The 21811-nt window shown below is 58.8% G+C and overlaps 1 protein-coding gene across 3 annotated transcripts in view; it reads left to right on the top strand.

The window, feature by feature from the left end:
- Window positions 1–1041: 1041 nt before the first annotated feature.
- The window catches only part of ADAMTS2 (ADAM metallopeptidase with thrombospondin type 1 motif 2), a 234129-nt gene continuing 213359 nt past the window's right edge, over window positions 1042–21811 (top strand). For 2 of the 3 annotated variants that reach the window (XM_062188544.1, XM_062188543.1), the window contains exons 1-2: window positions 1849–1987; window positions 3007–3401. In XM_062188544.1, the coding sequence (XP_062044528.1) occupies window positions 1864–1987; window positions 3007–3401 (519 nt within the window). In that variant the 5' untranslated portion in view covers window positions 1849–1863. Of the gene's footprint in view, window positions 1115–1848; window positions 1988–3006; window positions 3402–21811 lie in introns of those variants that run through there. The other variant, XM_062188545.1, reaches the window with a different exon arrangement.

The following is a 21811-nucleotide window of genomic DNA, read 5'->3' as shown; positions in this document are numbered from 1 at the left end:
GTCAGCCGCAGTGCCTTCGCAGGCAGTAGTAGCTACAAGTGGATAACATTTCTTTTTCTTCTCCGTTTTCTTTATTTTTGGCAAATGTCTTTGATTTAGGGTGCGATACTGGCTTCTCCATTTTATGGTGGACACTGAAGTCAATCATTAAGAAATGGTGTCGGGGGTGGCTGGACGCAGCAGGAGAGGGAGTGAGGCAGTTCAAAGTGAGCCCCGAAGTAGGGGACACTGCAGGGAGATGACAGCAGGGGTATTCACAGAAGGGATGCATCCCCAGGTTCCAGGACAGCACCTTGCTGGACCCAACTCTGGGCTGCTTGGTGCCCCTCTGCCTTCAAGTCGACAAATGCCACTTCTTACAGGCAGTCCTCCTGGATGCCGGCTCAGGAGTCATGGCTCTTCTGATGCGCTGGGATTCCAGTTCCAACCTGTTACCAGCAGAGGTTAACAAGGGTGGGTGCCTACAGTGAGGGTGGGGTGGGGGCGGGGAAGGGACCTGCAGCAACCCGCATGCTCCATGCCCCATTTGCTAAGTAAGAATTCGAGCCCTCGATGGTCACACCTTCCCGTCTCACAAGAAGAGTCAGAAATCTATTTTTTTTTTAATGTGACATCTCACCGTTTTTCAATGTTGACAACAAATGTCCACCATGCCTGAGGGCCAGATCTAGCCTCAGACACTCTCAGGTGAGAGAGGGAGAGAGAGAGGAAGAGGGACAATTCCCAGTGACAGCGCCCTCAAGTTGCCTTGCCTCACACCCAGGCCCCAGAAGTCACAGCTAGAATGAGTTGTGCAAGTCATGTGTTTCCCCGAAAGACTGGGCCCTCCTGGCCAGCAGGGAGGGGCCTGAGTCATCTCTAGGTCCTCTGGCCCGGGCCAGGGCCAAGGCCAAGGCCAAGGCCCTGGCCCCACAGGCCTAGGGCAGGGTGCAGGAGAAGACCAAAGGGGAAGTGAGGCCGAGATGCTCCTGGGAGGGGCTCGCAGGGCAAGGGACTCCAGCTGGCTAGGGGCCCCGGCAGCAGACCTGCCCCTGCCTGAGCCGAGGCCCTTGGCTGATGCTCAGTTGGAAAAGGCGGAGTGGGAGCGACACGGCTAGGAGGCTGGGATGCCCAGGTGGGCTGGTAGATAGGAACCCCACGGTGTCTGCGTGGGAGGCCTTGCTCAGGGGCCCACGGAGGGCAGGGAGGCAGAGAGCCGCTGGAGGCTGACGGAACCCTGGCTCTCTCGGGACCGGCAAAAGTTGGTCTTGGGGTAGCTCGGGGAAGCTCACCCCTCCCACGACAGCATCAGTCGGCCTTGCGGGCCCCCACCCCCACCCCCACCTCCACGCCCGCGCCCTGTCCCGCAGAGACAGGGTGCACGGCCCGCGCGCCCCACGGCGCTCTGGGTGGGGATGCGCCGGCCGCCGCCTCTCCCTGGAGCTCCCGTGCGCCTTGAGGGCACCGGGAGCGCCCAGCGTGGCGGGCGGCGGGGTTCCCTGGCTGCCCCGGCCCGCGGCGCTTCTCGGCCGCCGCCTCGGGGCGTCTCTGCTCCGCCGCGAGCCCGGCACCGCGGCGGCGGCCGCGCCAAGAAGCGCCGGGTCACCGCAGGCTGAGGCGCCCGCCGCCGCCCTCCCCCTCCGCGCCGTCGCCCGCCCTCCCGCCTCCCTCGCGCGCTCGCTCGCTCGCTCGCTCGCCGCTTCGCTCTCCCCGCCTTCCCTCCGCGCTCCCCGCCCTCCCTGCCGTGCCTCGCCTCCTCCGCCCCGCGCCCTGCGGTGCTGCAGCTGCGGGCGGCTCCAGCTGCCCCCAGATGTGGGCTGGGCGGCGCGCGGGGAACTTTCGCGCCGGCTGCGAGTGCGGGGCCCCGGCTGCGGTCGGGCTGCCATGGATCCGCCGGCGGGAGCCGCTCGCCGCCTGCTCTGCCCCACGCTGCTGCTGCTGCTGCTGCTGCTGCCGCCGCCGCCGCCCGCGAACGCCCGGCTCGCCGCCGCCGCCGCCGACCCCCCAGGTAGGTGCGGCCGGGTCCCCCTGGCGCCGCGACCCCAGCCGGCCGGTCCCGCCCCGCGCGCCCCGCCGCCCCCTCCCCAGGCAGCGTCCAGCCCGACTTGGGCAAACTCCGCGCGCCCCGCCCGGGGCCAAGTTGGCCAACTTCGGGGCCGGGTTGGTCGCGCAGGGGGCGCCCCGCGGCTCGCCCGGATTTTTCGGGCCGGGGGTGGGGAGCCCGGGCGCACTCGGCGGCTGCCGGTGCACCCAGCGTGGAGACCGAGGGCCGGGAAAGCCCTAGGGAGCGCGCAGCCAGCTCCAGCGGGTCCGGGGAAGCCAGGGCGAGGCGGCGCCGGGGCTCGCGTCCGGGGACGCTCGGGCGGCGCGGGGTGCTGAGCGCGCCGCTGTGGGCCCTGAGGCTAGGTTGGGGCGCCCTGTGGTGGGGGGGGACCGGCGGGACCCTACTCCACCCCTTCCTGCCCTCGGGCGCGCGGGGGAGAGGGAGCCGGCTGCGGGCTGACCGAGTGCCGGCCGCGGAGGACAGGCCGCCCGTGCCCGGGGGGGCGCCGAGTCCGTGCGGCTCCAGAGGCAGCGGTGAGGGCTCTCGGGCCGCGCTGGCGGCCGAGGGGTCGAGGCGCACAGGTAGGGGGCCGCCCGGGCTTGGCTTCCGAGCAGCAGCCCCACGTCCTGCCAAGGACGGTAGGTTCCAGGGGCCGGGGGACGCCCTGCCGGGATCGTCCCCTGGGGAACTGTGAAGAGCCGGCGCAGCTCTGGTCCCGACCAAGGCAGGGAGCAGAGCTCTTGGCTGGCAGGGTCCCGGAGGGGAACGGCCCGGCCCGGGGACGGCGTGGTTCCGGAGCCGGGGCTCTGTCAATGCGCCTTTCTGGCTGCGAGAAAGCCGGGGAAGTGCAGGGAGCTTCTGAGGGGTCGCGGGGCGGAAGGAATGCCCCTCCCCTTGGCTGGGGGGTGGGGGCGGTGTACCGCGCCCGGCGGTGGCCCTGGGGCTCCCAGTCTCCGCAGGTCTAACGTCCTTCCCCGTTGCAGGAGGGCCCCTGGGGCACGGAGCGGAGCGCATCCTGGCGGTGCCGGTGCGCACTGACGCCCAGGGCCGCTTGGTATCCCACGTGGTGTCGGCAGCGACGGCCGGGGCGGGAATTCGAGCCCGCAGGGCCGCCCCGGTCCAAACCCCGGGTCTCCCCGGAGGCAGCGAGGAGGACACAGGAGGCCGCCTCTTCTACAATGTCACCGTCTTCGGCCGAGACCTGCACCTGCGGCTGCGGCCCAACGCCCGTCTCGTGGCGCCCGGGGCCACGGTGGAGTGGCAGGCTGACACGGGCGCCACCCGCGTGGAGCCCCTGCTTGGGACTTGCCTCTATGTCGGAGACGTGGCCGGCCTGCCTGCAGCCTCCTCCGTGGCAGTCAGCAACTGTGACGGGCTGGTGAGTGCGCGCTGCCTGTACCTTTCCATTCCAGGACTTGGCAATGGGTTACCTGGAAGTCCCTGGGGAGGGCAGAGCCTGGGCTGAGACCACTTCTGCAAGGGCCCCCAAATGAAGGGTTTGGGGAGAAAGCAAGTTATTTCCGCTGATCTGAGCGGGGTGATTTATGCAGAGGCGGGGCCCGCGTCTCCAGTAATGTTCCTCAAGTGGCAGAGCGTGTGTCTGTCTGCCTTCTGCCTGCCGGCGGCGGGCCGGCGCCTGCGTGTGTAGCACAGCTGGGGTGTGCATTTGCACCCATGTTCTGGAATGTCACTGTGCACTTGTGTCTGGGTGCCTGCACGCCTGGGCGGATGCATGCACCTGCCGTCGTCTCCCTCTCGTGCACGTGTGTGTCTGCGGCTCTCTGCCTGTACGTGCGGAGGAGCGTTGGAGCGTGTGTGACGCAGGTGTGGTGGCTCACACCGTGTGTGCTGGCAGGTCAGTCCTGTTTCTGTGCGTGCAGGTGTTGCCAACCCCGGGGAGCAGGCCGTGGTGCTAAAATGCCCAGTTAGCTCTCTGCAGCCCCTGGCTGCCCGGGAGCCACTGATTTTATGCTGTGGTTTCCTGTTGAACTCCAGTTACTTATTTGAAAAGTTGGTTTTCTCTCTCTATTTTGAGCCAAGGGGAGCATTTGGAAATGAAGGCTCTAGTTGCCTGTGGGCTGCTTGATCTCTTGGAGGCGGCCCCTGAAGGGCAGGAGAGAGGCTGGTGGCGGGGGAGGGGAGGACTTTTGGGGACTGCCTGGGCCACCCAGCGTTTGACCAGAGCCCTGGGAAGTTCTGCTTCCAAAGGGGGCCCACGGAGACGGTGGCTCAGCTTAAGAGGACCTCGGAGGAAGCCCGGATCGATGCTCCAGGAGGAAGCTGACATTGGCGCCTGCTGTGTCCGGCCGCCTAGGGGCCTGGCACGGGCAGAAGCCACTGCAGTTTTCTATTTTGGATTGGGTGTGCGGTGGTCAGGCTGTGCCGGCCGACTTGTGCAGCTGCCCACCGTGGGTTTCGCGGTGACTGCTGCTCAGGGCACTCCTGCTCCCTGCCCCTGCTGGCTGATCCTCAGGCGACCGGGCCACCCGCCGTCTGCAGGGCTGGCAGCTACACCACAGCCCCACCACCGCTGCCGTTCTTTCTCGGAGACGCAGGGAATGTCACTTGTTGCTTTGGAAAATCACTGCTTTTGCTCGGAGTTCCTTAGAACCCAGGCACCTTGCAACCAAACTCTAAATGTCCTTGGGTTAAAATGGTGCATCCCTTGTATGCCCTCCTGTCTTGGAGGACATCCTGGATACCTTGTGGGTGAGTCTCAGTGAATTTCCTAAAAATGAATTCCTGGGGACTGAGGGTGAGATGGGGGAGGGGATTCAGCGCGGACAGAGGCTGTTGGGGGGCCAGCTCCTAGGCGCTAATTCGTTCCTAAGGGAGAGCATCGTGGGGAGGCTTGGCTGTATTCATTCATTCGTTCGCTCGTTTGATGATTCATTTGTTCAGCCAGCATCTTCTGTGTTTATCCTCAGCGCTGGCCAGACACGTGGCAGGCCTGGAACAACCTTCAGAGAGCTCCCGTCTGCAGGGTAGCTGAAGGGAGCTGACCAGGGCTTTTGAGAGTAGGCTCCCGGGGGGCTGTTTGAATGAGCCCTGGAAGAATGGGTTTCCAGCTATCAAAGGCGCACGTTGGCATTTTGCGTGGGGGGAAGAGCGGGTGCAGAGCTACCCGGTGTGAATTGGCCTGGGCAGGACAGGCTTGCGGAGGTGGCACAGGGGCTGAGCGGGCATGAGCAGAGGCACAAGAAGGAGCACAAAGGGGTGCTGGGGTTGGAAGAGCGGCTGGGCCTGCCTGAGTGGCCTTGGATGCTGCCGACGGATAGACGGATAACGGCCCGGAGACAGTGGGGCGGCATCGCCCGTTCTCCTTTCAAGTGCGTGTCCGTTGGGACTTTTTTTTTTTTCCACCCTTTAGGTGCCTCTGTGCTTCCAGGATAGACTCGTTGGCTATGGATTCAGAGCTTTGCGTGCTTGGTGCCCCAGCCCTCCCAGAGGCCCTGTGCAGGGGAGGCGAGCTCAGGTGCGTGCACCGAGAGGCTCAGTGCGTGCTCTGAGAGGCTGAGGAACCTGCCCAGGGCCACGCAGCCAGTGAGCGTGGGAGTCTGGCTGGGTTGTCCAGGCCTCTGCCACGGGGCTTCCAGGTCTGTGCAGGTGAAAGGGTCTGAGATAAGGTACCAGGAGCAGATAATTCCTGCATGCTCCCTCTCGGCGGGACGGGTGTGTGACCCAGCCAGCAACCCAGGCTCCACACAGCCCCTTCCTGTGCTTCGCTGATGTGCGGCTCAGAGCACCGGGCTGGTGAGTCATGCCTGGGGATCCCAGGGAGCTTGCTCACAGGCACGTTCAGACTCAGCGGGCCTGGGGTGAGGCCTGAAGGTCTGCATTTCCAGGAAGCTCCCCGGCTCCCGCTCCTGGCCCAGAGGCCGCACTTTGAGAAGCACGGCTCCAAACCCCGCACCATGCACCACAAGTCGCTTTGAGCAGATGGCGTCCAGTGGGCAAGCCAGCGTGGGCAACCTGCCCCTGCCTGCGCTCACCCCCAGGAGACCGAAGGGGGTCTCTCAGGTCTTTGAGAGCTTCTGGAATAAAAAGTTCCTGTGAGCCCCCGCGTCTTCCCGCGCTGCCAACACGGATGGGGCCTTGGAAGCCTTTCCTTCTGGAACGCGTGCGGCTCATCTCCAGGCAGAGGCTGCACAGCTCAGGGCACGTGGAGGCCACAGCAGGCAGCCGGCTCCCGCCTCTTAGGGTAGCACATGTCTGTGTGCAGAGCCACAGGCCTGTTAGGCCTGATGTCCTGCCCCTGCCTGGGACACTCCTTTGCTCCTCTGTTTGCCTGGAGCTGAGACATGCTGGCGTGCTTCTCTGCTTTAAAAGCAGGCAGTAGTCCCTGTGTTTGCTGTGCACAGCAGTCTCCTGATCCACTCCTACAGGAGGTTCTCACGTTACCCTGTTCATCTGGGTCCTGGGACAGAAAACTGGAGTCAAGTGAGTCTAAACAGAAAGGGGAAGTTATTCTTTCACCTAATGATGAGTCTTCAGGCATGGCTGGATCCAGGTGCTCCTGCCAGGTCATTAGAACCCTTACCGCCTCTTGCCTCTGCCTTCTTAGTGTTGGCTTTGCTTTCAGATGGAGCCCTTGGTGGCGACTGAGGGGCCCCAGGAAGGCCGGGCTGGTATCTTATTCTGAGGCTAAGCTACGGTCGGGAGGATGCAATAAGAATCAGGGCATGGAGCTTGCAATATCCCACAGACTGAGAGAGCAGGAGGCGCTGCTCCCTAAAGTGATAGGAGATTGCTTTTGTCAGAAGTTAGAACCCCGGGCCAGCCAAGACGCATGTCCCACTGGGGATCAGGCACGGGACGACGGCTTCACAGCGCTGGCCTGCAGTCTGTTCCAGAGAGACTGGCAGGTGCAGAGCTCCTGCGTTCTCCTGCAGTCACAGGCGGATGCTGCTCGGGCGTGTCCCGGGGCGGGGCTGTGATCTGCCCTTTCGCAGTGCACGAGGAAGACAGTAAAGCAGTGTGCTCCTGCGCCTGCGCCTCGCCGCGCTCCACGGGAGTTTCTCGTATCTCATGGGCCGCCCGTGAAGGAGCCCATGTCACGTCATTTTTTGCAGGCTCATTAAAAACCCACTGAGCAGCCTCTTGGCCTAACCGTGAGTGCCCCTGCTGCGTGCCGGGCTCCCTGCTGGCCTGGCTGAGTCTTCACAACAGCCTGTGGATCAAATCCTGCTGTCATCTCCATTCTACAGACGAATAAACTGAGGCTGGCCTCAAACCTTGAAGCCAGGATCTGAACATGCACCTGTCCATTGCCAAGGCTGTCTCATGGCATTTCATTGCCCTGTTCCGTGTGCCAACAGCCTGCGTAAGAAAGACAGCCACATTTCTTGACAACGTTTCCTACCTTCCCTGGTTGGCCGCTGGCGACCTCCCCTGTCAGGGAGAGGGACACGGGAGCGGGCCTGGTGGCTGAGTGGCCATCTGACCAGTAGGTACGGTTCGGGCTGTTGATCCTGGTGGCTGACCACAGTGGGGACTCTGTGTGACGGAAGCAGCCCTGCCCCTTCTCTGCTTCCCCCTTGGGGCAGCACTGGGGGCCTCCCTGGTCTCTCTGGGCTGGGCACCGGCAAGGTTCTGGCCTCCAAGGCTGGCCCAATCCTGGGGCCTGAGGAAAGAGGTGTCCACTGTTCCCTGGGTGCTCAAGACAGTTCCCACGGCCCCCCGGGGCATGGCTGTCCCTAGGTGGGGGCAAGGTCTCATGGGAAGCAGGACGTGGGGCTGCTTTCTCTTGGGCTGCGGCTCCCCTGCCGAGCATTCCTCCTGGCTGGGCACCTGCCTGGCGTTACATTGCTAAGGGCCTCAGAGGGAGGTCGTGAGTTGGCCAAAGGGACCCAGAAAAGTAGGCTGTTGCTTTCAAGGCCACACACTCTGGGCTGCAGTCGGCTTAGGTGCCAGCATGGGGCAGCATGGGGCAGGGTCCCTGGAATTTGTAGCTGCCCTTCCCAGAATCCTCCTTTCTCTCTTCCAAAGAGGGGCTGTGGGAGCTTCAGGTTGGATGGAGCTGGGGCACCTGCTTAGCCTCTGCTGTCAGTGATGCACGCACTCACCTAGGGTGGTCTTCAGCAATTCGTGCTCAGTTTAAATGATAGAAAACCAGCTCACATTGGATGAAGCAAACAAGGGACTTCCTGGGCACAGTTGACTGGAAGTTCTGAGGTGTGTCGGCTTCAGGCATGGCTGGATCCAGAGGCTCAGTCCATACTGTCTATCTCTCAGTCCTGCTGCTTTATTTTAAACATTTATTTATTTGAAAAGCAGAGCGACAGAGGGAGGGAGAGCAAGTGCAAGAGCGAGCCATCTGCTGGTTCACTCCCCAGATAGCTGGGCCAAGCCAAAGCCAGGACCCAGAGCTTCATCTGGGTCTCCCCTGTGGGTGGCAGAGGCCCATGCACTTGGGTCATCTTCTGGTGTTTTCCCAGGCACGTTAGCAGGGAGCTGGATCAGAAGCGGAGCAGCACCCCGATACGGGGTGCAGGCGTTGCAAGTGTTAGCCTGACTGTGCCACAACGGTGGCCCCTCTGTGTCCATGTTTTAAGGTGCCCTGCATCCTCTGGGGACCACCAGCAACCCCACATCTAACTTGGCTTCCGAGAAGGCAGACTCTGAAATGGCAACCTGGGTGACACAGGCAAGGGTCCTGGGACCGGGTCTGATGGGCGTGCCTGGGTTACTGGCTCATCCTTCAATCACAGGCTGTGCTGTAGGCCTGGCGTGAACCTCACCTCTCGCCCACATTTGGGGCTCAGGGTGAGGGTCAGGCCCCTGACTCAGGAATGGGAGGGGCTCTGGCACACAAGCAAATGGGAGGGAAGGGTGGGTGTGATCGGCAGGTGCAAACATTGCTGCCCCTCCTCCTCCCCCATTCAACCCAGGCTGTAGGCTCCAGGGACCCAGGCTGTAGGCTCCAGGGACCCATGCTGGCACGTAAGCCAACTGCAGCCCAGTTCTGTCTGCCTGCCCACCTGGATTCCCCAGCCCCGTAGTCCTCAAGTAGAACCACTCTCCTCCAGACCTCAATTTGCACTGGGGTAGGAGTCCCGGGAGTCCCTCTCCCCTCTACCGCGAGCCCCCCCCCCCCCCCCCGCCCCCATCCTTGAGATCTCTGGGCTCTGACCCAGTTCCCAGCTCCTGACTGCAGCTCCATCATGCACGCCCCAGTGGCTCCTCCTTGGGGTACCTCCACAGCAGTCCCTCTCCCAAACCGTGTCCCTTCTTCCTCGGATTCCTTCTTAGTGCCCTTAAGAAACATCCCAGACCCAGCAACCTGGCACGCCAGACCCCCCCCTGGGAACCTCCAGCCTCAGCTGTCATTATGTCCCCTTCACGTCTACACTCCAGTCACGATGAACATTGAGTTCCTGTGACCCTGGATGCACAGGGCCTTTGCACAGATCATGTCCCTGCCTGGGCCACTCCCACCCTTCCCTCTTTGCCAGCCTCACGCTGTGGATCTCAGTGAAATGGCACTTTGTCCCAGACCAACACAAGCCATATCACAGCCTGGGCTTCTCAGACATTCCCGGCTGTGCCCGCAGGGTCCAGCCCGGAGCTGTGATATGACAGTGCCCTGGAGGCGGTGGCTGGAAGGTGTGCAGAGACCCTGTGCTTTCGGGGTCCAGGGCTGGCCCCTGCTGTCCAGCTGGTGGGCTCTGCGCCAGCCTAGGGTGTGCGCGTTCCATGGGATGGGCCTTTGCAGAGAGGCCAAGAGTGCTGCAGCCCTTCCCACAGGAGAGTGCTGGTGCTTGCATCCCCCAGTGAAAACCAAACTGAGTGGGAAAGGGCTGGGTAGGGGTGGGGAGACCTAGGGCTCTGGCCACTGCCTGCCTGGCCCTGGACAGACCACCTCTCCTGCCCACCGAGTTTGCATGGACGGAAAGTGAGCTCTGTGTGTGGGGTCTCCCAGGGCAACTCCAAGGGGATGGGTTTGCAAATGCAGGTGCCATAGGGGTCCATGGAGGGAGTCATGGGGAACCTGGCGCGCCCAGGCCCCACACCCCATGACCTTGGGTGGACCCGAGGTCTCCTGATGAGGGCTCCACAGGCAGCTGTGGAGATGCTGGGGACTGTGCTGGTTGTCAGCATCCTTGGCCGGGCCTCGGAGGACCCAGCCAAGGGCTCACAAGGGCTGGCCTGGGGTGGGGCTCTGCCTGACTTTGGCCTCCTAGCTGACCCTGGTGATGCCCTGGGGCCCTCTCCTTTGTGGGGCTGGGGAGGGATGGGCACGGCCCCCTGGCTTCCAAGACCCCTGACTTGGGGGGTGTTTGTATTCCAGGTGGTCGAGCTGCAGCCCACGGGCCCCTCGCCTGCCTCAGGTGGCCCCGCAGTACCCCAGGGACCTCCAGGATCTGCAGCCCAGACTCATCCGGTTGCAGCCAAGAAGGCACCTGAGGGTTGGTGGGCTTGGCTAAGGGGTAGAGTGGTGTCCTCGAACCCCTCCAGCTCCTCTCCTGAGGGACTCGTGTCTGTGACCGCCCCCACACCTCTCACAGGCCCCAGGGAGAGCCTGTGAAGAGGGGAGGGGCCTATTTTCTGCAGGCTCCCCTGACAGTACTGAGTATCATTCTGATTGGACAGGCATTGGTCACGGGACCTTTCTGTAACCAATCAGCATGGCCCAGGAATGCAAGGTACTGATTGGTTGTGGCCTGAGTCATTTGTTCCACCCCATGGCCTGGCATGATAATGAGAGGAGCAAGGGCTGCTGGGAGATAGACCACCAATGTCCACCCTGGAAAGTGGAACAGTGGCTCCCACACCTGTTTGCTTTGCCTGAGCTGAGGCCCCCTGCCTGACCCCTTCTTCCCGCCATGAGGGCCTGAAGAAACCTGATAGCTGTATTTCTGTCTGGCCACCTCTGCCTGGAGCAGGGATCCTACCCAACCCCTGCAGTATTCCTGTGAGCCAAGCACTGCTCCCATTCTATAGATGAGCAAACTGAGGCTCTGGGGCTTTCCCTGAGTAGAGTGGTCTCTATCCTTGGAATTCTTCAAGAAAGGGTAGGCCCTGGTCCCTCTGAGCCCGCGCCAGGGGGACCAGCTCTTCCTGGGCTGTCCCCTCCGCTCCACAGCTACTTGCCCCTTGCACTCCATGCGTGGCCATGGGTGTGGCACTGGTGGCTGAGTGTAACAGTGCTACTCCTTTGGATGCTGGCTTGCTGTGGCTGCCCTGTCCCCTTGCGTCCCCAGCTCTTGGTGAGTGGTGAGCTGTGAGTGAAGACCCTCACCTGGAGCCTGGTGGGAGGTGGAGAAGGCCAGGTTCTCACCCAGGACTCCCATAATGTAAGCAGAGGAGTTAGCCAGGAGCTCAGCTGTGCCGAGTGCCTGGCAAGTGCCCGGGAGCCTGGTGTCTGCACTCAGCACCCCCGGTGGCTTTGCTGTGACCTGGGCCTCCCGACTCTGGCGTCTGAAGGTTTCCAGGGGCATCTTGGGACCCTGGTACTGTATGGACAAGACAAGCATGTCACCCCCACTTCCTACTCCTCCATGCACATCCCAGGGGATCTTTTTATTGGACACAGCAGGCTGCTGGCTGGGTGTGAAGTGTGCCTATGCATGGGAGTGTGTGAGAATGTGTGTGCGTGTGCATGAAGGGCTGTGTGTGCCCACAAATGTGCATCTGGCTGTGCACATGTGCATCCGTATCCATGAGTCTATGCGTGTGCGTGCACTTGTGTGAGCGGACGCTCATGTGTGCGTGCACAGGTGCGGCTGTGTGCAATTGGATGAGCATGTGCTCATATGTGAGTGTTGGTGTGTGTAGGTGCATGTGTGTGAATTTGTGCTTGTGTGTGCATGTGTGAGTCTGTGTGTAAGCATGTGTGTGCCCTTGGCAGGGGGTTCTCCTGAGGGGAAGGCCTGAACTGGGGTGCTCTGCCTTGGGTGCCCCTTCCACTGGGGGGTGCTCTGGGATGGGAGGCGCAGGCGGGAGCCTCTGGCTCTGCGGCGTATGTCTTCTATTAAATGTCAGCTGTCCACCGGGTCTGCGGTGCTGCCATTAATATGGAGAAGTTATTACCAGGCCTGGAGCCGGCTCCTCGGGCTCATCCGTGAATTTCAATTACGCCGCACGCCGACTTCAGGGCCTGCAGAGTGGGGCGTGCAGCTTCTGCTTGCAGGCAGAGGGAGCTGGGCGTCCAGGACCCAGGTCTGGACAGCGCCAAGAGGCTCCGCGCTGCTGCCCCCCCAGCCCTGCCCTACTTGGTTCAGTGGTCAGCAGGGACAGCGGGGGTCTTATGTGGGCCGGAGGTGGCTGTGGGTCACACGGTCAGCTCTGCCCCTCGCAGCTGTGCTGCCGGGACAAGGCTGCAGCCCAGCACACCCCAGAACCTCAGGCTGGAAAAGGGGGTCGGTCCCTCAGCACCCCCTCATGGGGCCTTGGGAGGATGGGTTCAACAGTGCGTGCCTAGGCCAGGCCTGGGTTTGGGCAGTTTTGGGTCTGGCTAGTTTTGCATTTCACTGGGTCTAAGTTGCCATCAAACAGGACATACTCTTACTTTGGGTGGCACTGAGCAAGAGGAGACACTCCCAGTGGCCCTGCCACATGGCACCTTGGCCACAGACACTGAGGCACATCTCTGGCAGCCCCTCCTTGTCCTGGCTGCTGTCCTCGGCACAGTGAGGGGCCCTCCTCCTGCCTGGCCGTTGCTTTGCCTAAGTCACGGTGACCAAGCACCGTCTGGCTTTGTCCATTTCTGGGCACGTTGTCCTCTCCTTGGTAAAGCAGGGCGAGCACTCATCGCTGCAGGGACAGGCGCCTGCCTCGCCAATGCCAAAAACCTGCACCACCGCCGTCTCTGGCCTTTCGGATTTTGTGTGGTCATGGTGTGCCTTTTTCTCGGAGACATTTTGAATGGCAGAGGGCCTCAGCACAAGAGGTGCCATCACCACACACACCCCAGGGGAAGCGGCGGAGGTATGGAATGCCACATCCGGCTTGGTGTGTGCCAGGCGATGCAGCCACTCCGTGGTGGTCAGAACCACTGATTTCATCCCGAGTTTGGAGGTGGTGAACGTGACAAATGCATGTGTGAGAGTCCTGATCAAGGGGCTTGGTGATGATGGTGGTGGTGACGATGATGATGTTGGGATAAATCATTTCACTGCCCTGCCTGAGCTGTTGGTAAATTTCATGCCAGGGAACCAGGGCATCAACAGGGGGTGCTGTTGGCTCCAGAGGAACCAGCCCTCGCCAGCCCGGTGAGCAAAGCCCTCAAGGGCTCATCTTGAACTTGGATGTGCCTGCTTTGAAGGCAGGGGTGGGGATGCGAGGAAAATTGTATTTATGTTTCAGGCCAGGTGTACCGAAGGCTAAGTGGCCAGGGTGATTGGGACAGAACCTCTGGATGTGTCACACAGGTGCCCGAGACCTGTGACATACTCGTTTGTACGAGGCTGCTTGAAATGTTTAGGGAATAATGGGATTAAAACATGTTTGGTGCCAAAAAGTTTGAAATCCATGCCCACGAAAGGTCTACAAGAAGTCTAAAAAATGTGTGTTACGAAAAACTGTAAGGGCTGGCATGTGGTGCAATGAGCTAAGCTGCTTCCTGTGAGTCTGGCATCCAGCAGAGGTGCAGGTTTGAGTCCCAGCTGCTCTGCTTCCAATCCAGTTCCCCGCCAGTGTGCCTGGGAAAGCAGCAGAAGATGGCCCATGTCCTTGGGTCCCTGCACCCATGTGGGAGTCTTAGATAGAGTTCCAGGCTCCTGACTTTGGCCTGACTCCCATTTGGGGAGTCAACCAGCAGATGGAAGATTTCTCTGCCTTTCTCCGCAACTCACCCCTCCTCTCCCACCCTATCTCTCCTTTGTCTGTCATTCTGCCTTTCAAATAAATGCATTTTTAAACAAACAAAAAAAGGGGCCAGTATTGTGGCATAGCAGGGTAAGCCTCCACTTGGGACACTGGCCTCCCACATGGGCACTGGTTCGAGACCTGGCTGCTCCATGCACCCACATGGAAGACCCGGAAGGAGCTCCTGGCTCCTGGCTTTAGCCTGGCCCAGCACCAGCCATTATGGCCATTTGGGGAGTGAACCAGTGGATGGAAAACCTCTCTCTCTCTCAATCTCTTTCTTTTTCTGTAACTCTGCCTTTCAATAAAATAAAATAAAAAAAAGTTTTTTTTAAAAAAGAAAAAAAGAACACACAAATTTTAACTTTTTTTGCATCAAAATAAGCTTGCTTTTATTTTTTTTTTAAGATTTATTTATTTATTCGAAAGTCAGAGTTACACAGAGAGAGGAGAGGCAGAGAGAGGAGTCTTCCACCCGCTGGTTCACTCCCCAATTGGCCGCAACGGCTGAACTGCGCCAATCTGAAGCCAGGAGCCAGGAGCTTCCTCTGGGTCTCCCACGCGGGTGTAGGGGCCCAAGGACTTGGGCCATCTTCCACTGCTTTCCCAGGCCACAGCAGAGGTGGATCAGAAGTGGAGCAGCCGGGACTAGAACCTGCGCCCATATGGGATGCCGGCGCTTCAGGCCAAGGCTTTAACCCATTGCACCATAGCGCCGGCCCCTAAACTTGCTTTTAAATTCCACTTTCCATAAGCTTTTAGGAGAATGCTTCTCTAAGCGTGCATGTGGTATTTTCTTCTCTATGATGATGCCATGTACCATCTCCATTCAATTGAAGATGAATCCTGAGGCCAAGTGTACTCCAGACAAATTCTGTTTTTTTTTTTTTTTTTTTTTTTTTTTTTTCTGTCAGCTGTTCTTGGACTGGATCCGTCTACTGTCTGTGACTATAATGAAGTACCTGGGACTGGGTAACCTAGAAAAGAGGTTTATTTTGTGAAAATCTGCCCTAGTGATCTCATCGCCATCCCCTGGGCCCACTTCTTAAAGGCCCACCTCTCTCTCTCTCTCTCTCTTTTTTTTTTTTTTTTTTTTTTGACAGAATGGACAGTGAGAGAGACAGAGAGAAAGGTCTTTTCTGTTGGTTCACCCCTCAAATGGCCGCTGTGGCTGGCGCACTGCGCTGATCTGAAGCCAGGAGCCAGGTGCTTCTCCTGGTCTTGCATGCAGGTGCAGGGCCCAAGGACTTGGGCCATCCTCCACTGCACTCCCGGGCCACAGCAGAGAGCTGGACTGGAAGAGGGGCAACCGGGACAGAATCCGGTGCCCCAACCAGGACTAGAACCCGGGGTGCCGGCGCCGCAGGCGGAGGATTAGCCTATTGAGCTGCTGCACTGGCCCAGGCTCACCTCTTCACAACACCACCACACTGGGAGCCAAGGATCCCGCACACAAACCCTGGGCGGGGGGGGGGACACACACGCCGAAGGCCCATCAACTGTGTGTGTTACCGTCGCCTGGAAGTTCTAAGAGGTGAAGCCGCACTGTGCGATGCAGGGGCCCCAGCTAGGGGAGGCCGTTAACCACTTGGTCGTGGCTACTCGGAGTGAGCCACAGTGTAGACTGTTTTACGGGGGGTTTAAAGGGTGGCAACAGGTTGGAATGGTGGCATTTTGGGTATAGTAGAGTTTAACAAAATAGGGCTGAGATAAATTTCGCCTGTGCCTGCTACTTCCCTTCTTCCTTCTCTCCCTCCCTTCCAAACGGGGCTGCCTAAGAAGCCCCTCTGTGTTCCCCTGGGCAGGGCTGCTCCGGGCTGTCTGGCTGGACACTTCCTCCTTTGCTGGTATTCCTTTGCACAGTTTTCTCAGCTGGTTACATCTGTTTATTCTTCCTGATGACTTTTAGAATTGTTTTGTCAGGTTAAAAAAAAAATCCCTTAGGAATTTGACTGACATTAAATTAAACTTAGAAGCTAATTAAAGAAAGAATTGACATAATTTATAGCCTTAACCAGGGACATGGTGCATTTTCCGATTTATTTAATTTTGCTGTGTTGTTGCCTAGTAAAGTATTATACATTTTTTTAATACAGGTCATCCTTATTTTAAGTCAAGGTTATTTCCAGGATTCTTTTTTTTTTTTTTTTTTGCCATTGAGAACTGAATCCTTTCCATTGTCTTTGGTATCCAAGAAGGCCACTCATTATTATGCGGTCATCTTATATCGAGTGCCTTGATTGAGCCCGTTGATCCCATGCGCTCCCTGTGGATTCCCTGAGTTCTCTGGTTATAGAGTTGTTGTGTCTGCAAACAGTGAGCGATTTGGATCCTTGCTCCCCACCTGCATGGCTGGACCCTTCTCAGGGACATGAGCTGTGATGGTGGCGGTGGCAGCAGGGCGGGGGGTGGCTGCACATCAGCCTCCCGCTCTGTACCTGGCTGTGATGGGAACGCCCCGGGCGTGTCTCTGTTTAATACAGCGCGTGCCTGCGTGCGGATTAAGATGGATTTCAGGTGAAGGCAATATCCTCTGAATGCTAGTTTGCAAAGATCCCATTTTTATCCGCAAAGCAGCTGCAATCCCCACACCACCCCGTCCCCTGCCCCACACCCTGGCCAGCCAGGGGTGTTACCGTCCCAGGCCACGGGAAGTGGATGCGTGGCTTTCCTGTGGGTGATGCTGCTGGTAGAACAGGGCCCCAGGCCCCACGTGTTGGGGTCTTGGCTTCTCTTCCTGTGGTGTCTCCTTCCCCCACCCCAGTCCTCCCTCTCTGCTGCTCAGCCCTTGCTGCCTTCGATCCCACGGACTTCTGCAAGGTGTTTTCCCAAACCAAGGCAGCTCCGTCCTTGGAGGCAGTCTGGGGCCTGTGCTGCAGGGAATACAGCTCCATCGGCGGTCTGCCTGTCTGCCCACTGACAGCCATGGCGTTTGGGGAGCTGTGAACAGTGTCTGCGCCTAGGCTTGCGAGATGCTGATTTGTGAGACTTGGCTGGGACCTGGGGTCTGCATTTCCCAAGGCCACCCAGCAGTCCTCTGCCTAGCAGGATGGGTGTATTCCGGCCAGAGGCCAGCCTCGAGGTACAGCATTTGATGGCCTCGAACCCTCTGCTCTCCTAGTTGTGATGTCACCTGTGGGGAACCGCAGGCTGGCCACCTGTGGGAACCTCCTCTACATGGTTTGCAGCAATCGGTCGACCACAAGGCCTACGAAAACAACCAGGTGAAACAGATGAAACAGAATGGACTCTGCATAAACAACTAGGAAGAACCAGGTGAAACAGATGAACTTTCGACCTGAGGCTTTCATCTGATTGGACGATATCAGCATAAAGGGACATTGGGATCTGGGTGGGCCGGCGGTCGCCGCTGTGGCCCCTCCTCCTCTTTTCTCTCCCCACTTTCCTTCTGCCCCCCACAAGTAAAAGTTCCTTGAGAACCGATGAACAGTGACCGTGTCGTGACTGCGTTGGACCCTCGCTGGTGAGGGTCTGACAGTCACCTGATTCCTGATTACCTGGCTGGACCAGACCAAGGAGAGAGGACACAATGGCCAGTTGCGGGGAGGGATGGCCAGGTCGGGGATGCAGGAAGTCACCACTGGGGAAGTTCCCGCTGGGGAGTTGGCTCCTGACTCTGCTCTGGGTCCCTCAGTTGGAAGTCCAGAGCCCTGGCAGAGGGAGGGCCAGCCCCTTGCATGTTCATCCCCTAGGCTTCTGCAGTGGGCAGCGGGGGAATCCTCACAAGGGAGTGGGCAGGAGAAGGGGTGGACCCCCTAGGACAGCAGCTGGTACTCAGCCCTGGGCTGGCTGCCCAACAGGTGCCTGGAATTCAGTGGGCACTGGACACTGGTCCTGCAGAGTCCGTGGGGCCTGCTCCTCTGGGGCCCCCAGCCAGGCCCCCAGCCCTTTCACTGCCTGCACCACTGGTCTGAACTCAGCAACCCGGAGCTGAGGTCTGGGCCTTCCCTGGGACAGTGTGTGAGAATGGATGTGCATTTGTTTTCCATCCTGCACTCCCAGCTCAGAACTCCTCAAACCCTTGCAATTTCCTGAGTGACAGGGTGATTATAGTATTCTACCCTAACTTCCTGGTGCCTGATGCCCCTGGAATCCCTGGAGTGATGGGAGGGCCTCTTGTATGCTAATGAGATGACTTTTGTGGGGTGGGGGGGTGTATATAGGGGGAGCTTGCATAGTTCCAGGTCTCCATTTAGCCCCTCTCAGCCTCTAGGGAGGGGAATAATGGCACCTGCACGAGACCCCCAACTGGGGAGTGGAAGCCTCCCTGCAGGTACGCCTGGGCAGTGTTGAACGGGCTTGGGGGCTCTTGTGCCCAGCCCCGCTCATCCCTTCCCTGGGGCTGTCTCTGTTGTCTCCCTTCAATCACCCTGTTAGAGCGAAGCCATTGTAGCAACTTCTGGAGCTACCTGGTGTGTAGCCTTGCACTCAGCTTCAGCCAAGTGGGGCAGGCAGGTAGGAGTATCGACTCAGACTGGGGCCCCCGGGGGTGGGGTCTGGAGAGGTGGAGAACCGAGGGTGTGGGAATGGTTGTGCACTGGCTTGCAGAGCTCCAGGGAGGGGCGTCCCAGGCTAGGCTCCGCCTCAGCTGCCTCTGACAGGTGCCTCTGACACCAGTTTCCCCAACCTCCCCTGGCTGGCTGGGGGAGAGAAGAGTAATGCTGGTCCTGCCTGGGGCCCCTGCCTTCCTCTCCCCCATTCTTCTCCCTTCCTTTCCCCTCTGCTCCTTCTCTCTTCTTCCTCCCTTCTCTGTTCCTCTTCTCCTCCCCTCCTTCCTTCCCTCTGTCCCTTTTTTTTTTTTTTTTGACAGGCAGAGTTAGACAGTAAGAGAGAGAGAGACAGAGAGAAAGGTCTTCCTTTTTCCATTGGTTCACCCCCCAAGTGGCCACTACGGCTGGCGCGTTGCGGCCAGCGCACTGTGCCGATCCGAAGCCAGGAGCCAGGTACTTCCTCCTGGTCTCCCATGCGGGTGCAGGGCCCAAGGACCTGGGCCATCCTCCACTGCCTTCCCGGGCCACAGCAGAGAGCTGGAACGGAAGAGGAGCAACCGGGACAGAATCTGGTGCCCCAACTGGAACTAGAACCTGGGGTGCCGGTGCCGCAGGCAGAGGATTAGCCTAGTGAGCTGCAGCGCCGGCCCTGTCCCTTCTTTCACCAGCTGAGACTCTTGGTGGGGCGCTTCCTCGGTGGGGCCTTTGTCTGGCCACACCTTCCCACTCACACTTTACCTCCTAAGGTTGGTACCCAGAGTCCCTCCACCTCCATCCCACCCCCACCCTCCAGGCAGGCACATGCTGGGAATGAGAGGAAGCTGGGGGTGGGCTCACTGAAAGGGAATGGACAACCCTCCCCTAAAACCCTCTGGCCCCTCAGAGGCACCTGTCACCCCTGCACTTCCTCCTGTGCTCGGCCACCTGCTGACTCTCAGCCTTCGTGCACTTTGCAGCCAACGAGGGCCTGCCCTGCCCCAGGAGCCCTCGCCTCCACCTTGGATAGGGTGGCTTGGCCTTTGGGTCTTTTCTTCCTGGGACCTCCGGCCCCTACTGGCTGTGCTTCACCCGGGAGACACTGCCAGCATCCAGCTCATCACTGAGGACTCTTGAGCCATTCTGGCTCTGGTGTCTCTGTGGCCTCTCGGGGCTGGGCGTGGTCTGGATGGGCGGATTACAGGCTCAGCCTGGTGTCAGCCTATCCTGATTGGCCACTGGGGCTCAGGGTCCTCACACCTCCCCCAGCCTCCTCCAGGTGCCCATTGGAGTTCCTTGCAGTCCTAGCTCTGCTGGGGGAGGGTGGGGGCAAGGGCAGGAGGCTGCTGGGGCTGAGCTGCCTTGGGACCATGGGCCTGGTTAATGATGGAGGGTGGGTGTCAGGGGAACCCTGTCCTCGTTGAGAATGGCTGGTGGTTGCTGCCCCACGGCGTTCCTCCCCTGGGCCTGGCTGTTCCTCCCTGGAGCTGCATCGTTGTCTGCTGGCTCCAGTGAATGTCTGCCCAGCCTCCCTCTTCCTTCTGACCTGCTGGCTCTCAGTTCTGGTCAGCGCTGGCTGGCCTTTCCTGTCTATTCCTTCTGTGGCCTCGTGCTGTAGACAACAGCCAGCCTCTCAAAGAAGTGCTTTGTTCTCTGTTCTGCTTTTCTCCTATGTGATTTTTACGTAGTGGACTCTAATTCAAGTGACGTGCGCTTCCTGCATTTTTCTCTAGATCACCAGTCTGTTGTCCTAACGGCGTTCCTTTAGGAATCTCTCCTCTCCTCCTGACCCCGGGATGCGTCTTCTATCACCCGTGAACTTCCTGAAGGTGATCTGGTTTATTTCTGGTCTCTCTGGTGATTTTTTTCCCACGAGCCCCACGATCTTCTCATCACGGTGCCTTAGGAATGTGTTCAGATATCTGATGGGACAAGAATCACCATCATGACTTAAAACCAAAAAGGTTTTGGCTATTTTTGTCCACTTCCCAGGCAGATTTCGGGCTTGTTTCTTTACAGTCTTAAGCAGCCAGGGAAGCGGATCTTCGTTCTGGGTGGGCATTCCCAGCTCACGTAGCTGGCTAGCCTGCAGCGGGGTCTCAGCTAATCTCTGCTGAGCAAGTGAACGGCATCTTCATGATGTTTAATTTTCAGAGGGAAATGAGAACATTGATTCAGATCTCTGAAATGTATTCCAGGAGGCTTAGTCCTAGGTCTTAGAATTTTACTGCCATTACAAACAGAATCTTTTCCATTGTATTTTACAGCAATTACTACAGATATCTGGGAATATTTTTTTTTAAAAAAAGATTTATTTGCTTGAAAGGCAGAGTTAGCAAGAGAGAGAGTGAGAAGGAGATTTCCCATCTGCCGGTTCTCTCCCCAGTGGCCATGATGGTTGGGTCTGGGCTAGGCTGAAGCCAGGAGCCTGGAACTCCATCTTGGTTTCCCAGGTGGGTGCCAGGCCCACGTGCCTGAGCTGTCTTCTGCCGCCTTCCCAGGCACATTCACAGGGAGCTGGATCGGAAGTGGAACAGCTGGGACCAGAAAAGGCGCAGGAGCGGCTTAACTTTCTGCTCCACAACACCGGCCCCTAGGGGTGCTTTTACTTTGCAATATGTGCATGACCACTTGCCCAGAGCACTTGGCACATGCTAGTAGCAGATGAACAATAGCCTCCAAGGCTGGATATCGCCACTGGACAGATGATGGATGCCTTTGCAGAACTGCGGCCCTACAGACTTGGTAACCACTGTTCACCCGGCGAACCCAGGCCCCAGCACTGGCGTCCCTCTGGCGTGGCCCCCAGCCCTGCTCTCCCACCCCGTGTCTGCTCACTGGCTCTGTGACTGGCATCTTTCCCTGGGCTTCAGCAAATCAGTCTTCTGCAACAGCAGCGGCACGGATACAAACCACAGATAATCACAAAAAATCCTTTCAAAATAAATCTCTTGCTTGGATGCGTCCCATGTTTGCGTTCCCAGATATGCAAGGGTCTAAATTTATTTTGCAACCTGACATTTTCACAGAGTTCTTGTTATTATTTTTTTTTTCCTTTTTCACTGGATTTTCTTTTCTGTGTGTGTATGTGTGTGGAGGATTTTCTAAGCATGCCATCATCTTCTGTAATTCACAATATATTTGTCTCCTTTTTCAATATTCATTCACTTTCTGTCTTACTATGTTGGTTCGAGTGTTAAATGGAATTTGAGTAATTTTGCTTCTTGAGTCATTCTGTGTGGGAGCCACAACTGCAGGAAGTGGAGACCTGGGCCCTGCTTCCCATCCTGTGAACGCTGTTGGTGACCCAGCCACACGGACAAGTCCTGGCCTGAACGGATCTCCTGTGGTCCTTTGTCTGCAGAGGCACAGCAGATAGAGCCTCACACAGAGGACAGGCATGTGCATGGTTTTGCGGGGAATGAGTGGTGATGACTGGGTCCCCGTCAGGTTGGGGCACCCCTGCCAGTCCCCAGTGGCCAGGGAGCAGCGA

This window comes from Lepus europaeus, chromosome 4 (assembly GCF_033115175.1).
Source record: "Lepus europaeus isolate LE1 chromosome 4, mLepTim1.pri, whole genome shotgun sequence".
Lineage (NCBI taxonomy): Eukaryota > Metazoa > Chordata > Mammalia > Lagomorpha > Leporidae > Lepus > Lepus europaeus.
This window is presented reverse-complemented; position numbering and strand designations above follow the sequence as displayed.